The sequence below is a fragment of the Puma concolor genome, chromosome E3 (assembly GCF_028749965.1).
Source record: "Puma concolor isolate L17-30 chromosome E3, mPumCon1.1.hap2, whole genome shotgun sequence".
NCBI classification, from domain to species: Eukaryota; Metazoa; Chordata; class Mammalia; order Carnivora; family Felidae; genus Puma; species Puma concolor.
Genome location: NC_141682.1, coordinates 32,880,449 through 32,895,019, shown reverse-complemented (window position 1 = coordinate 32,895,019; position 14,571 = coordinate 32,880,449). Strand labels below are relative to the sequence as shown.

The following is a 14,571-nucleotide window of genomic DNA, read 5'->3' as shown; positions in this document are numbered from 1 at the left end:
ATACGGAGGCCTTTGCTTACCATGTGCGAGCAGACCACACATGTGCAAGTTCCTCGGTCAAAGAGCTGAGGGGACCCGTCCACATCCGCTGCTAGATAGTTCCAGGCCCTGAGGCAGGAAGAAATGATGTGAAGAAGGGACAGAAACACACAGGGTATGACAGGATAGGCAACTGTAAACACACAGACAAATCCTTCAAAAGGGAAGATGACAATCTTTATTGTTATTACAAAAGCAATTTTTTTTTTTTTAACTTCAGTCATTTGAATAATTGCAAGAGCGACTAGGGGCTTAATCCTCACACAGGCATCAAGTCAGGCACAGTAGGTAGCTACAAATCGTAAGAAAAAGGTTTCTCTACCTTGGATTCCCACCGTTCCTACCTAGAGAGCATTCTGCCACGCTTTGGAATCAGGTTAAAAACCCCAGCAGACCTACTCCGTTCCCTTGAATTCTCTGGCTTTTTTTTTTAAAAAATGAGAGCTAGGTATTGTCCTATGCTGTCTAGTAAAACCTAGTCGCTAAATCCTGGCCTGAGAGAGATCCCCATTTCCTTTAGAACAGAAGAAACTTGTCAACTCAGGGGAGTCCATTTCTGAGAGCCCAGGGGGGTCCCTAAAACGCAGACCTTGGGCTCAGAGCGCAGGTGCACCTCAAGCATGTGGATGGTCCCCTGAGGAGCGCGGGAGCCCCGGGCAGCGGGAAGGAGGCAGCAGGGACTCGGGGGGACGTGCGGAGCCTCGGGAAGCACGAAACGTCCTTCCACCTTGGCTGGCCACAGACCTGAGGTTTCCAGTGGTAGGTTTGAAAGGGCACAGTGGCGTGTGTGGCAAGGTAGAAAAGACAGTTCCCATTCCGACGGCTGCTTGCAAAATTCCGCCTCATCGGACGTGGTGCCTATCCGCTTTTCCCTGATGCTGGAGAACGTACCAGGTTCTCCTGTCCACTCCCCCACCTCCAGGCGCTGAGAACATTCCTTAGTAATTGGCTCGGCTAGCATATTACTGTTTCAAGGAAGCATCGGATTAGAGGTATGTGAAATAGCGTATTGACTGAAGGGAAGTCTCAGTATGTTCTAGGATACCAAAAGTCAACAGTACCCTAGAGCCCAAACCATCACAGGTTGAACCAAACCTCCCCGATCTGAATTCTGGCAGTAAATTGGTTCAAATGGAATCCACTCAACTGTCGCGAGGCAAATAAAAACAGTTCCGATTCCACTCACTAGGAAATCTAATCTAACCAACTGACGGCTAAATTGAAACCTACCAAGAAGTCGTCTGAGTTGTGCATGTGAAATTACATTTATTTATTTACCAAGCGGCTGCCACGGCGATCTCTGAAGAAGCAAAGCGTGGACGTATTAGACGGCATCGTGCTAGGGTCACTGAGAAAGGAGGTGGAGGAAATAGAAGCCATGGCATTTGGAGACAGAATATCGTCCCCTAAATCCTTCTGACTGCCGTCTGCCTCACGCACGTCTGTGAGAGGATTACTAGCACAGTTTCTCTGAGAAGGTAGGCCAACCCTGTCCAGAACATCAGATCGTTCAACAGTCCGCTCTAGTGCAGCAAACCAGAATGTTCACAAAGGGTTTTAAAGGTTTCATCACAAAGGGTTTTAAAGGTTTCAAAGTCGCCGGATGGTCAGAGCGGTCCTAAGAACGATCTGCCCCTCGACTACCTGAAGTCCCTCCCCAAGGCAGCGAAGCCATCAGGGACGCAGTGGCGAGGCCGTGAGGAAGGCTGACAGCAAGGAAGGCAGCTGAAACGCTGCCCCGTGGGACCGTCCTCACAGACCGCGGAGCGGTGACAGCCGGGGACTAGTGTTCCCGAAGATGCCAGGGAGTCTAGCGGGCTTTTGTCAAGAGTTCATCACGGAAGCAGCGTTTGACCGCAGGCTCACCTTGTTCTTGGGTTGCAAAACCACATCTGATGGAAAGTATGACCCCAAATATCCCGCAGCACTTCCGTCACGGTCCAAGCGCATCGGCCCCTTCAAAGTCCATCGCATCCCGGAAAAGCCGTTCTCGTGACCAGTGTGAATTACCACTCGTTATGGCGAACCGCCTGTACTTTCACAACTTACAAAGGTCTGATATCCGGGTATCACAGATTTCAAGACTTTCAGTTCCAAACAAAGAAATACGCACGGGCTTCATTATTCACGAACACTTTACTCTCTGTCACCTCGTTTCATGGCGACAGCTGCTCGGTCCGACTCTTTGGGTTTGGTTTTACGTGGACTTTCGCTGGACAAGTCCTTTTTGGCAAATTAAAGACAAGAAACAGATGCTAGCTTTACCCCTCTCCCGCAGTCAAGGGTGGAAAATGGCAGTTACTTAAGATGTTCATTTCAAGGATAGCTTTCTTGTCTTAAATTCATTAATTTAAAAAACTATGAATAATCAAGCATGAAAGTTGTATCCAGAACACGAATGCAAAGAGATGCAAAGAAAGTTGTGATTCTAACGTATCTACGCCAAAGCCAGAGAACAAACTGTTTCGGTCTGTATCACCCTCATCTGCGGTCAGCTACCCTGTGTTTGCACCGTCAGCCACAGCAGCACACGTGCGCTTGCAGAGAACAGAACGGCAGCACAGGAACCCGAACTGCTTTGGAAGGGCCCGGCATCGCCCACGGCCAGCTCCCTTCACACGCTGCATTTCCCCAACCAGGTCACCGGCCAGGGTCACCAGGAGTTTAAAATCCATCAGCGCTCTTCGACGCGCGCGCACTTCCCGAAGAACTTCAAAGCCCACAGAACGTAAGGTGGTGGTTAAATTAAACAGTGAGGTTTCTTTTAAAGCATCTGATTATTTGCACAAATGTAAAACGAATCCGGTGAGATCTTTCTTTCGTCATTTTACTTATCTTCGTGATGTTTTCTTTTTGAGACGTAGGCCCTCCACAGCCGGCATCCGTTCGTCTTGCGGCAGAGTCTTGGCAACGTGTGCCTGATATTCTAGAAGTGTAAATGTTGTAATAGCAAACAGAACTGGTTTTCAAAAATGAGTTCAGTTTAAAAATGGAAATCTAGTTTTGGAAGTAATTTCAACAACTCTTACGCGTTTAAAGATTCATTAAAATCTAGGCAACTGCTATTCTGTTCCTATTACCTTGGAAGTACAAAAAAGAAGCGTTAAGTACGGATTAGACCTCCCCTATTTCCCCGAAAAATAAAAGCCCAGAGATTTGCAGACATAGTAAAATTTAGCTAAATTTCATGCACTTTAATAGCCACGAGTATGGTTCTAGGGAGCTTTAGGGCAAGAGCTTTGCTCCGTCCCTAAGGTACAGCCTCGTTCATGAAATGCATGGTAATGCGAAAGTTAAGAGAACAGGATTAGATTAAGGTTTATATTTTGTGACTGGAAATACAGTCTGACTAGGCTTTTCTTTTCTGAGGAAGATTACAGGGCACACTACATTAAATACACAATTACAAAGTATCTTATTTCGAGATAAACCACAGTCTAAAAAGAGGTCAGGTCTTTGACAAACGGCAACACTGAAAATCAAGGGCGGCGGGGGGGTGGGGTGGGGGGCTTCCCAGGAAACGCAGAAAGCGGCTCTTCCATTTCCCACTTAACTCTCGTTAAAAATTTCAAAGTCACGACAGCTGCAGTCGAAAGTCAGCCTTCCATCTAAAACCCCCCACAATGCTCCAGTGTGGCTCTTCCAAATTACAGGTTAGCAAATTTCAGCTTTGTATTTAAGAAAACAGTCAGTTTCAAATAATAGAAAAACGTCGATACTGTGCTTGATCCACTGATCACTGCTAACTTCCGTCCGTGCAGATTCGGGTGGCTCTAAATAGGTGTTCGTTTATAGTTGCTGGACGAGATGCAGCTTTCGCCAGCAAGGATCATCCAGCCTTTAAAATTACCGACACAGATAGTAAACGGTGTCGTTTGTAGAAGTGGCACTTGCGACTGATACGGGTTTTCATACTAGATGCATGCAGCTCTTATAAATACTAAAGGAGGCATTTTTTGCCAGGTCTCAACATGCTGTCTTTATTGCAAATTCCACTAATTTAACGAGTGAATGGAATTTTCCGTAGGGGTACAATTTCATTATGCTTTACTTATAAAAACGACAGTATGCTGTTCTTTAACTTTAAGACAACTTACTGTGTCTAAGAAGTCGTGTTAAAATACAAACTGGCGGAACGTAAGGGACAGACCTACGAAAGCAGTGTCACCGTCGCATAAAGGCGTTTAACTGTATGTATGCATCAGCCATCAAAAGGAGGGGTCCAACGAGTTCTTTCCTTTAATACAAACACGAACTTCGTTTGTAAATGCCTCATTTAAAGTAGTGGATAGGGGAAGGAGTTTAGAAAAGTCCAAGCAATAAAATGTACTCAGTTACTTGGTAAGTTAAAAAGCTAATGCAACAATGTTACATCCAGGTAAAAAATATTATTCAAAAGCAATTCAAATACCGAAAAGGATTTCAAATTGAATATTTTATTAACATGGTAGTTGTCTCTGTAACATGTGCACACACACTCGCACACTCAGAATGATCTGCCTCGGGGAAAAAGACTAAGTAGGTCTAAGGGGAAGATGAAAAATAAAAAAAATTCCGGTAAGTTTTCATTATTGTAGGCAATTATGTCCACATCACTTACAAAGCTATTGCCAAATCTGTCCAAGGAAGCAGAGTTTGGGAGGGGAGGGGAAAAAAACCTGGGGGAAAATTCAACAGTGGCATAGCAGAGCTCTCAATATGAGAAAGCTGACATTATGTGGACTTTTGCTGTGAATTTCGTCTTTGCAAAATATGGGGAGAAGTTTGTCAATGGGCAGAAAATGAGAGAAGGCGGTGTGAAGTAGGCTTTTGCAGTCAATTTTCCTCACAGTACTGTGCAGGATCATCAAGAAAATGCTTAGTCTTTCTCTGGAACCAGTTTCAGAACTTTTCCAATTGCAATGGTTTTACCTAGAAATGAAATTTAAAGAAACACAAACAAAAACCCTTTTCAGTAGTTAACAGCAAAGCTACGTGAGGTATTAAAGCTGATTACTGTAAAACATAAAACTATTTTTCACAATGCAAATTACTGACTGGCTTTACCACCAAAGGTGTGATTTCTCATCAGGTCGTCTCAGTAAGTGGATCTTTGGAGGGTGGGGGGAGCCGAAAAGAAACTACATTTCCTGTTATCACAAACTTGTGTGTGGACAAGTAAATCGTGGAGCGCCTGTACCATGGCATACTATTTGGCAATAAAAAGGAGTGAATTACATACGTGTCCTAACAGAGCCGAACCTCAAAAACGTGCCAAGCAAAATAAACTAGATACTAACGACCACAAAGCGTATGGTTCTATTTATACGGCACGTCCAAAAAAGGCAGAGAGGGAAAGATTTGTGGTTGGCCGGGAAGCGGAATACCAAGCGACCGTAAACAGGTGTAAGGGCTGTTTTTGTTTTTTTTAAGATGTTGTGAATATTCCACAATCAGAATGTGGTCATGACTGTACACCCTGTAAACCTGCAAAAATTCATGAAATCGTACACTGAAAACAAGTCAATTTCAACGTATATAAATTCTCTCAATAAAGCTGTTAAGAAGGGTTCTCAGTCCTATTTCAAGAGGAACGAATCCCATCAGGTCACGTGAAGAACTTAAAAGCCAAGCACCTCCTTAGGAAAACAAGTAACTCTGGGGTTAAACACTTTTGCTAGGTTACTTTCTTCTGGCCGACTGATTTTTATCAGGTTCTAACCGGCAACTAAGGTTCTCATTTTGTTATGTGAACAGGACAAACCCAGTGACCAGCTTCACTAGTACTAGATACAGACTTTAAAATAAAATGGAGCCAGTCTCCGTACAGATTTCTCTGAAGGAAGGTTCAGGAACTGGACACATTGTGTTCCCCATGCTCTGCACAGCTGCTGACACGCAGGAGACACATCGTTTTTTGTCCAACAGAACCGGGACTAACTGAGCTGCCGATTCTGTATCTCAGCTGAGCCACAGTGTTTTATGTAAGGTTTTCCACCGTCTTAAACTTAGTTACCTAAGTCAGAAATACTAATCAGCCACAGGGAGCCATTTACTAAGAGCCGCTGTGTTTTCATGCTACCAAAGACTTTCACGGCCACAAGACAGGAAAAGCACAGTTGTTCAGATTCACTGAGAAGTAGGCAGAAGGACACCCACACTCACATAAAAACGCTACTAAACCTCTGTAAAAATTAGGTGCTAAAAGACCATCAGCTTCTGTATCCCTTTTATCCCCCCCCCCCAATATCCATGTAGTGAATGTTTTATCAGACTTCATTTTCAAATGTCTTCTGACCACAGAAATGACAAGGTTTTACTGCAGAGGCTCGTATGGCAAAAAACGTGCCTTCCAGGGTTAAGCCCTCCAGGATGGGCTTTAATCACTCACGGTACAAAGGATTTCCTCAGAGAAGGTCTTGCTTAGTAAATAAACTAACTCTCAACGCCCGCTCCTTGCAAGAGATCAAAATTAAGATTCTTACAACTACAGCACATACTGCTAAAACGCACGGCCGATTCTGTCTGCTGTTCAATTCCCTCCACTCACAAAACGTTACAGGAATCTGTCACAAAACACGCACCCAAGTTTTCTACAAACTCGTGATGCGTGCGGTACTCTTACCCTCATCCCTTAAGGTAAAGCGCCCCATCTGAGGGAAGTCTTTGAAGGTCTCAAGGCAGATGGTTCCCGCCGTCCTTAAGCGAGCAATGCATACTTGATCTTGTTTCACGAAACGGGGTCGGGTCTTACTTTTCTCTCCTGATTTTTTGTCTACCAAGCAAATTAAGGCCTGTCCAAGAAAGAAGGAGGAGGTCACAACAGTGCCGAGTGAAAGAACCTTTAAGACAAGGAGTGCAGATACAAGTGCCTCACTGGTGCCGATCCGACATGATCAAGATGAGACGGTCTCCGAACCCATACACAAAGCCCCCGGTGCCCTTAATGATCAAAGAATTTCGACTCACTGTTATTTCGACTTCCTCAATGCAGGTGTGAATGTGCAGCACCGCGTTATAGCCTGGGCAGATGATGGACTTGTGCTCTATGATCACTATCTGTCAAACAAAACAATGCACATCTTTATCCCTGGGGTGAAACAGACCTGACCGTCCTGCAGAGCCGCTTCGTACCACCGGAATGCGGAACTCACCATCTCGGCAGGACACCAACTGAACTTATTTTTGAGTTAGAAGTGCTGGGTCAAGCGGCCTGATGTCCAAGCGTGACCGCGGAGATGTTTCCCCTACCCATCTTCTAGGCCACAGCCCGACTTTAGAAACCCAGCAGGCAGACTACCCGAAGAAGCCTGTCTCTCCAAGCCATCTCCACCCCGAGGAGTGAAGGAACTCACTGGCACTGCAGCTGGTTCTCATTTGTTTTGTTCCAGCTGTGAGCTTCACAGTTTTATCCAATTCTCAATGACTAAGGCCCAGCAGAAGTAAACAGCCTCGTACCCAGCATCAAAACCTATCCTGCCTAGTCATAGGAGCTCGTGACAGAACTCGAAAATTCTGTGAGCTACGCCAGTCGTGCTCCGTCATCCCTGTGGGGAGGTCACGTAGCTAAGACCACGGACACCCTGTGTCTTCATGTCTGGAAGGGGACTTACTCTGAAGAAACAGACACAGCCTCATTTCCAAGGTGGCTGTGCTCTCCTCAAGGGAAGGACGCTCTGAGCAAAATGTTAAGTCGTAATACTTCTTACCAACAGGTGACCAAAAATAAAAAGGAACTTCCGAAGAATACCACCTCTTGAAGACCGGGTGTGTGTGAGACATCGCGGTGGCCGTGATATGTATGTATGACCTCCCCTATCTCATTCCCCTGCTACACACGATGGAGGGGCACCAGTGATCAGGCAAAGAGCATTTACATTCTGATTGCACGTGGAGGGTGAAGACCGCTAAGGCAATTACAATGACTAGTCTACCTGGGCATCAAATGTGCGTCCAGAATGACAAAGATTATTAGGGTCACAAAGGATGAATCCTGGGAGAATCTCTTCCTCTTCAATTCCTTTCAGTCGGATTTTGAGGTTTTCACCTGGGGCTACAGAATCAGTTTCTACATCATCGGAAAGGATTCCAAGAACTTCCACGTTGTGCTTGAAAACAAAAAACAAAAAACAAAAAAAACCACATGCAAATAAACCCCAAACTGGAGGTTTTTGGACACACACGCTGCATGGCAGAATGTAACGTGATCCGAATGGTCCCTTCAAGCCACATTTTCCTGCAAATCGTGGATGAGCCAGAACGTTTATTAACACTGAATCTAACATCTGGATTTGAATTTGATGAACGTCATTTTTATTACGATGATTACATTCTAGGATTCCAAAGGACACCGTTTCTACTACCTCTCAACCCCAGATATCCGAAGAGTGTACGTCTCCAAAGTTTTCTGAACAATTAAGCTTTGAAAGAACAGTCACTAGGGGCACCTGGGAGGCTCAGTCAGTTAAGCGTCTGACTTCGGCTCAGGTCATGAGCTCACGATTCAGGAGTTCGAGGAGCCCCGCATCGGGCTGCGGTCTCAACGCAGAGTCTGTCTGGGTCTTCTGTCTTGCTCTCTCTCTGCCCCTCCCCTGCTCTATCTCGACAATAAACATTAAAACTATATACATTAAAAAAAAGAATACCGACTAATGGGTACAGAATTTCCTTCTGGGATGTTGAAAACGTTCTGGAACTTGACAGTGGTGACAGCTGTGAATGTACCGAACGTCACGAATGGTAAAACTGCCATCTCTTACCAGTTACTTAAAAAAGAGCATACCGGTGGGAAAAAGTGTGAAAAGCAATACCCACAAGCGTTGCCTTACTTTACTCCGTCTCTGCCCCTGGAGAGAATTCGTCTTTTTAAAACACACACCCCAAAACAAAACAACCTGGTGACGGCAGGTGAGGGGCGGCGAATCCAGAATGCACTCTTCCCCCCGCCGCGGCGGGCTCAACTCCAGCCTCTCCCCTCCCCGACCCAAAACGCTCTCCTTTCCCAGAAGGCAGCTTAGACCTTTTTGACAGCTGTCGAAATTCCTTCCAAGAAGTGAGATGGAGCCAGATTTGTTAGCTAAAGTCTTTACCGTAACAGGACAAAGGGGCAGAAACCAGCAGTCCCACCGCACACAAACTAACAAGTACTGTCTGCTACTTTCTGTCCAATGATCCAGCGGGACAGTCCCTCTCCCGAACACACTCTTCTACGGCTTAACGCAACGCTGCCAGTCCAATCTTTAAATTAATCCAGTTTCAAAAATTAAGACAGAGGCCAACAAATTCTCTTGGTTTATGAAAGGTAAGGGGCACCTGGGCGGCTCAGTCGGTTAAGTACCCGACTTCAGTCATAGCCACGATCTCATGGTTCCTGAGTTCGGGCCCCACATCGGGCTTGCTGCTGTCTACCTGTCAGCACAAAGGCTGCTTGGGATCCTCTGCCCCCCTCTCCCTGCCCCTCCCTTGCTTGCACGGACTCTCTCAAAAAGTAAGGAAAAAAAAAAAAAAAGGCACTAAGGATTGTCTGCTCTAAATACCTCACCTAAGTGGAATCATACATCATTTATCTTCTTGTGACCGGCTCCATTCACTTGGCACAAGGCCCCTGAGGCTCATCCATGCTGTAAGCCTATGTCAGAAAAGCTGAATGACAGTCCACTGTACGTACAGACGTTTCGTTTGTCTCATCGGTCAATGGCCACGATCGGCTGCTTCTCCATTTCATCTTTTGTAAGTGGTGCTGTGGATATCGGTTCTTGGTTCTTCGAGGTCTGCCTTCCATTCTTTCGGGCACATGTCCTGACGTGGAACTGCTGAATCGTGTAATTATTCTATTTTTAAAATGTGGAGCAAACATCGTTACGTTTTGGCATAGCCGCTGTGCACGCTTACATTCTCGCCAACAGCGTACGAGGGTTTTCCAATTTCTGCACACCCTCACCGACATCTGCTATTTGGGGTTGTGATTGTGACGGTAGCCATCCTGATGGGTGCAAGGCGCCGTCTCGCTGTGGTTCCGATTTGCATTCCCCTGATGATCAGGGACGCGGACATCTTTTTCAGGTGCCTGCTGACCAGCTGCACAACTTCGGAGACAGGTGTAAGACCCCTGCTCATTGTTTAGTCGATTGTTTTCTTTTTTTTTTTGCAGACTTGTATTTTTTTTTTTTTAATTTTGAGAGACAGCAGACGTGAGCAGGGGAGGGGACAGAGGGAGATGGAGAGAATCTTCTGCAGGCTCCAAGCTCAGTGAGGAACCCAACCTGGAGCTCGATCCCATGATCCTGGGATCAGGGCCTGAGCCAAAATCAAGAGTTGGACACTCAACCAACTGAGCCAACCAGGCAGGCACCCCGTAGTTCTTGATATATTCTGGATTTAACCCCTTCGCAGATTAATGATATACAATTACTTTCTCCCATTTCATAGGTTACCTCCCCATTAATTTTTAACATAAGATAGGCATCTGTGTCTTTTAAAATATTGAACTGTGTTCCACGGAGACTCAGCAGGACTAAAGCGAACGGAGTTTTTAAGGCTTCCCTAACGGCCACAGCCCTGCTACAGCGACCTGCCCAGCAAGCAGCTGTAACGGGCCTACGAGGACGCCTCCCCTATGGCTAGGGCCTGGTACTAGGTCACTTGCTCACAGCAGACTGTACTTTTCTTTCTGTTGTGGTGGCACACTCATGAAGTTTACCTTTTTCAGCCACTTTCCATTGTACAATTCAGGGGCAGCCACTTGTCATTTCACAATGTTGTACAACCATCACCAGTTATCTAGCTCCAGAACATCTTCATCACCCCAAAAGGAAACTGTGCCTTTCATTAACCAGTCACTCCCCATTCTCTGTCCCCTCACCTCTTGGAACCACCAATCTGCCTTCCATCACCACGACCAAACTACTCGTGTGACTGCTCTACGGATTTACAATGAGCACTATTTTCATTTGCTGTCCCTGACATTCAACTGCAGCGATAAATACCTTGGTAAAAAGAGACCAGGAGAGGCTACTCCAGTCTCCAATGCATAAGGTATCAAGAAACCTCAAAGTACAATTTGTAAGGCGCCAATTATACCTAAACGTTACAGTGGCAAGGGATACTTTTCCTAATTCACTGTGCCTAGAATAAGCATGGTGAAGAAATTCTCCCTTAAACCCAACAAAATCTCTATTTGGAGGTTCTGATGGCTCAGGCCTACTTTCCTACACAAACATCTTAGGAGCTGGGAGAGAAGGCCGCTTTGGGAGGCAGGTAACAGTTCCTTAGTTACATATCTGTCATTATCAGCAACTGAGCAGTCAGACGTAACACAAAGGAAGAATTCATGGGGGTTCTGCGTGTTTGAATGAAACCCTCTCCAACAGTAAACAACTTACAAAATGATAGGAAGAAAGAATTCACACGAGACTCATTTACGATTAAGGCAAACCCTCTTCTCTAAAAACAGATAAGGAACACAGATGGGATACATTATTTTATAGTATCCAATGTAATTATGTACAAGAAGAAGAAAAAAAAAAGGCCAATGATACCATGGTTAAACCTGACTCTTTGTCCCTGGCTTGCTTGATAACCCAATGTGTTAAGAGCAACAGGTCACTTAACCACTCCAGACCCCTACCTGCCTCTTGTGAAAGAACAGAGGCAGAGCTGTCTTGATAAACCTTTTAGCTCTAACATGGTGCCGGCCCCTCCCCATCTGTCACTGGGTCACTGTAATACCACTTACTCTGTAGTAAACTGTGCACATGATGTTAATAAAATGTAATCATGGATTTTAAAAGTTTTCTTTTAACGGAAATCCCTAATTTTTTTTAAAAGTTCCAGCTCCTTGCTACTGTTTTCAAGACGAAATCCAAATAAGACCATTACTAATTCTTACCTTGTTTGGCATCATCACAAGCTGCTGGCCTTTACAAATAGATCCTGATTCCAGCTTTCCCAGGACCACGGTGCCCATATCCTGTTTAAATTCGAAATTAAAAACACGGAGTTGCAGACTTTTATTACTATTCTACAACAGTTCAACAACCCCAAGTGAAATCTTATGGGGCTTACTCATAAAAGAAAATCTATAGCTCAAGTGGCAGAATGCTTAGGACTAATCTTAAACACGGGACAAGTAACAAATATTCCATATTGTTTGTCATCAGCACATGTACAGTTGTAACACTAAGAAGGATGCCTGACATCTAAAAAGGCATGCTACTGGAAACAGCACAGAATTTTACATATGAAGATCTGAATTATTTGTTTCAATTCACTCTGATTCTCTGAAAATCTGAGCCTGCTTCCTCATACAAAAAATTAGAAAAATACTTGTTCAAAAATGTAGCATGGAGCTACTGACAGGATGAAGTATTTGAGGAGGGCAAAGCATGACATCGATAAAACTTCCAAAGTGCGCTGCTGAGGCTGCGGTCCGACCAACACTCACATACTCTGCTCCCAGTATCTGGAAGGCTACTGGTCAGTATCCATCAACCGTAACGTGTAAATCCTCTGCCTCCAGCAGTTTTTCCCTGTGTGACTTTCTCTCTAAAAAATGATTATTGGCTTAGTGGGGAACAGCTTAAATGAAGTAGGCTGGCTGATTAAATAGCGATCCATCTATATCACTAAACAACATATGGCCACTAAGGAAGACCTCCAGGGGCGCCTGGGTGGCTCAGTCAGTTAAGCCTCCGACCTCGGCTCAGGTCATGATCTCACAGTTCATGGGTTCGAGTCCCATGTTGGGCTCTATGCTCCCAGCTCGGAGCCTGGATCCCGCTTTGGATTCGGTGTCTGCCTCTCTCTCTCTGCCCTTCTCTCACTCCCTCTCAAAAAAAAGAAATAAACATTAAAAACAATAAAAAAGAGAGACATCTATGCTATGTTGTTAATTATCAGGACTGTTTCATAATGTAAAACACAAAACAATGACTTCACCTCCCATAAAACCCAATTTCTTGAACATTCAGGGTACCTTGTACTTATCCACAATTGGCAGCCTGATTGGTCCATCAACTGATCTATTGAAGTTTGGCAGATTATCCAAATACGGAATAAATGGCAAACCACTGAAAACATAATAATATCCATTAAAGAGCATCAACAGAAGTATTAAAATTTTAAGAAATTACAGGACTGTAACTTTATACAAAAAACAGTTCTAATAATACTTCCATTCTACCCACGTACTCGCTCATTCAACCAATTTATTATCCAGTTCATTTCCTTCATTCTTCAGAAAACGCAAAAAATAACAAAATAGTTCTATAATATACAATATATTACAATAAATATTATATAAATATAATAAAGCTTCCTCATAAACTTAAGATTTAGAAAATATTTTATAGCAAATGGCCTACATAAATTGGCTACATTCTGCTACTTAATTTTTATGGACTTTTCCAGCTCTAAAATCAGGATTCTATAAAATCAGTTCCTCTGTAACGCTACAGTGTATGAATTGGGAGGCTTAATACTGCCAAGACAGCAATGCTCCCCAAAGCGATCTACAGATTCAGCACAATCCCCATGAACATCCCAGCTGCCTTTTGGAACAAGGTGACAAGTTGATGTTAATGTTCGTGAAGATATTCAGGGGACCCAGAAGAGCCAAAACCACCTTGGAAAAAAAAAATAATAATAGTAATACTAATAAAATTCAGAGACACTTCCCAATTTGAACAACTCACAAAAGCTCAGTAATCAAGACTTTAACAAAAAAAACGAACCCAAAATGCAGCAGACATCTAACTGTAAGAGCTAAAACCACAACGGGTTTCGAAGAAAATAGTGTGGCTCAGTCTTCATGCCTGAGTTAGGCAACGTTTTCCCAAGTATGTCCCCACAAGCACAACCAACAAAAGAAAACACAGACTGGATTTCATCAAAATTAAAACCTTTTGTGCTTCAAAGGACACCGTCCAGAAAGGTGTCCCCGAGGAGAAAATATCTGCACATCATTTATCTGATAAAGGACTTCTACTCGGTACATAAAGAACTCTCCCAACTCAATTAACAAAAAGACAACACAATTACCAAATGGGCAAAGGTCACGGTATTTTTGAAGCCGAAGTCAGAGAAAGTATTTACTGAGATTACTTATAAAGACATAAATTTTTTCTAAACGGAAGCAAAGGTTACTTACGTGTACCAAGGGCAGAAATCTGATTGCTCTTTAAGATTTGCTCCGGTCAGTCCCGAGCAGGGCATAAAGTGGATGTCCTTTTTGGGATTGAACCCAACTTTCTTCAAAAATGGCACTAGTTTCTCTTTGCACTCTTCATATCTATGAATATTTATGAATAACTCCATTATAATATGAAACAAGTGAACTCCAGTTTCATTATTAAACACATTAAGGTTAAAAAATTTTTTAATGTTTATTTATACTTTTGAGAGAGACAGAGACAGAGCATGAGAGGGGGAGAGGCAAAAGGAAGACAGAATCCAAAGCGGGTTCCGGGCTCTGAGCTGTCAGCACAGAGCCCGAGGCGGGACTTGAACTCACGAACCGCGACATCGTGACCTGAGCCAAAGCCAGACATTTAAACC

The 14,571-nt window shown here is 44.1% G+C and overlaps 1 protein-coding gene across 2 annotated transcripts in view; it reads right to left on the bottom strand.

The window, feature by feature from the left end:
• Nucleotides 1–4,455: 4,455 nt before the first annotated feature.
• GSPT1 (G1 to S phase transition 1) overlaps nucleotides 4,456–14,571 on the bottom strand; it is a 34,484-nt gene continuing 24,368 nt past the window's right edge. For both annotated transcript variants that reach the window (XM_086691210.1, XM_086691209.1), the window contains exons 9-15: nucleotides 14,165–14,305; nucleotides 12,992–13,085; nucleotides 11,906–11,986; nucleotides 7,953–8,126; nucleotides 6,988–7,077; nucleotides 6,644–6,812; nucleotides 4,456–4,950 (exon numbers count right to left, since the gene is read on the bottom strand). In XM_086691210.1, the coding sequence (XP_086547336.1) occupies nucleotides 4,898–4,950; nucleotides 6,644–6,812; nucleotides 6,988–7,077; nucleotides 7,953–8,126; nucleotides 11,906–11,986; nucleotides 12,992–13,085; nucleotides 14,165–14,305 (802 nt within the window). In that variant the 3' untranslated portion in view covers nucleotides 4,456–4,897. The remainder of the gene's footprint in view (nucleotides 4,951–6,643; nucleotides 6,813–6,987; nucleotides 7,078–7,952; nucleotides 8,127–11,905; nucleotides 11,987–12,991; nucleotides 13,086–14,164; nucleotides 14,306–14,571) is intronic.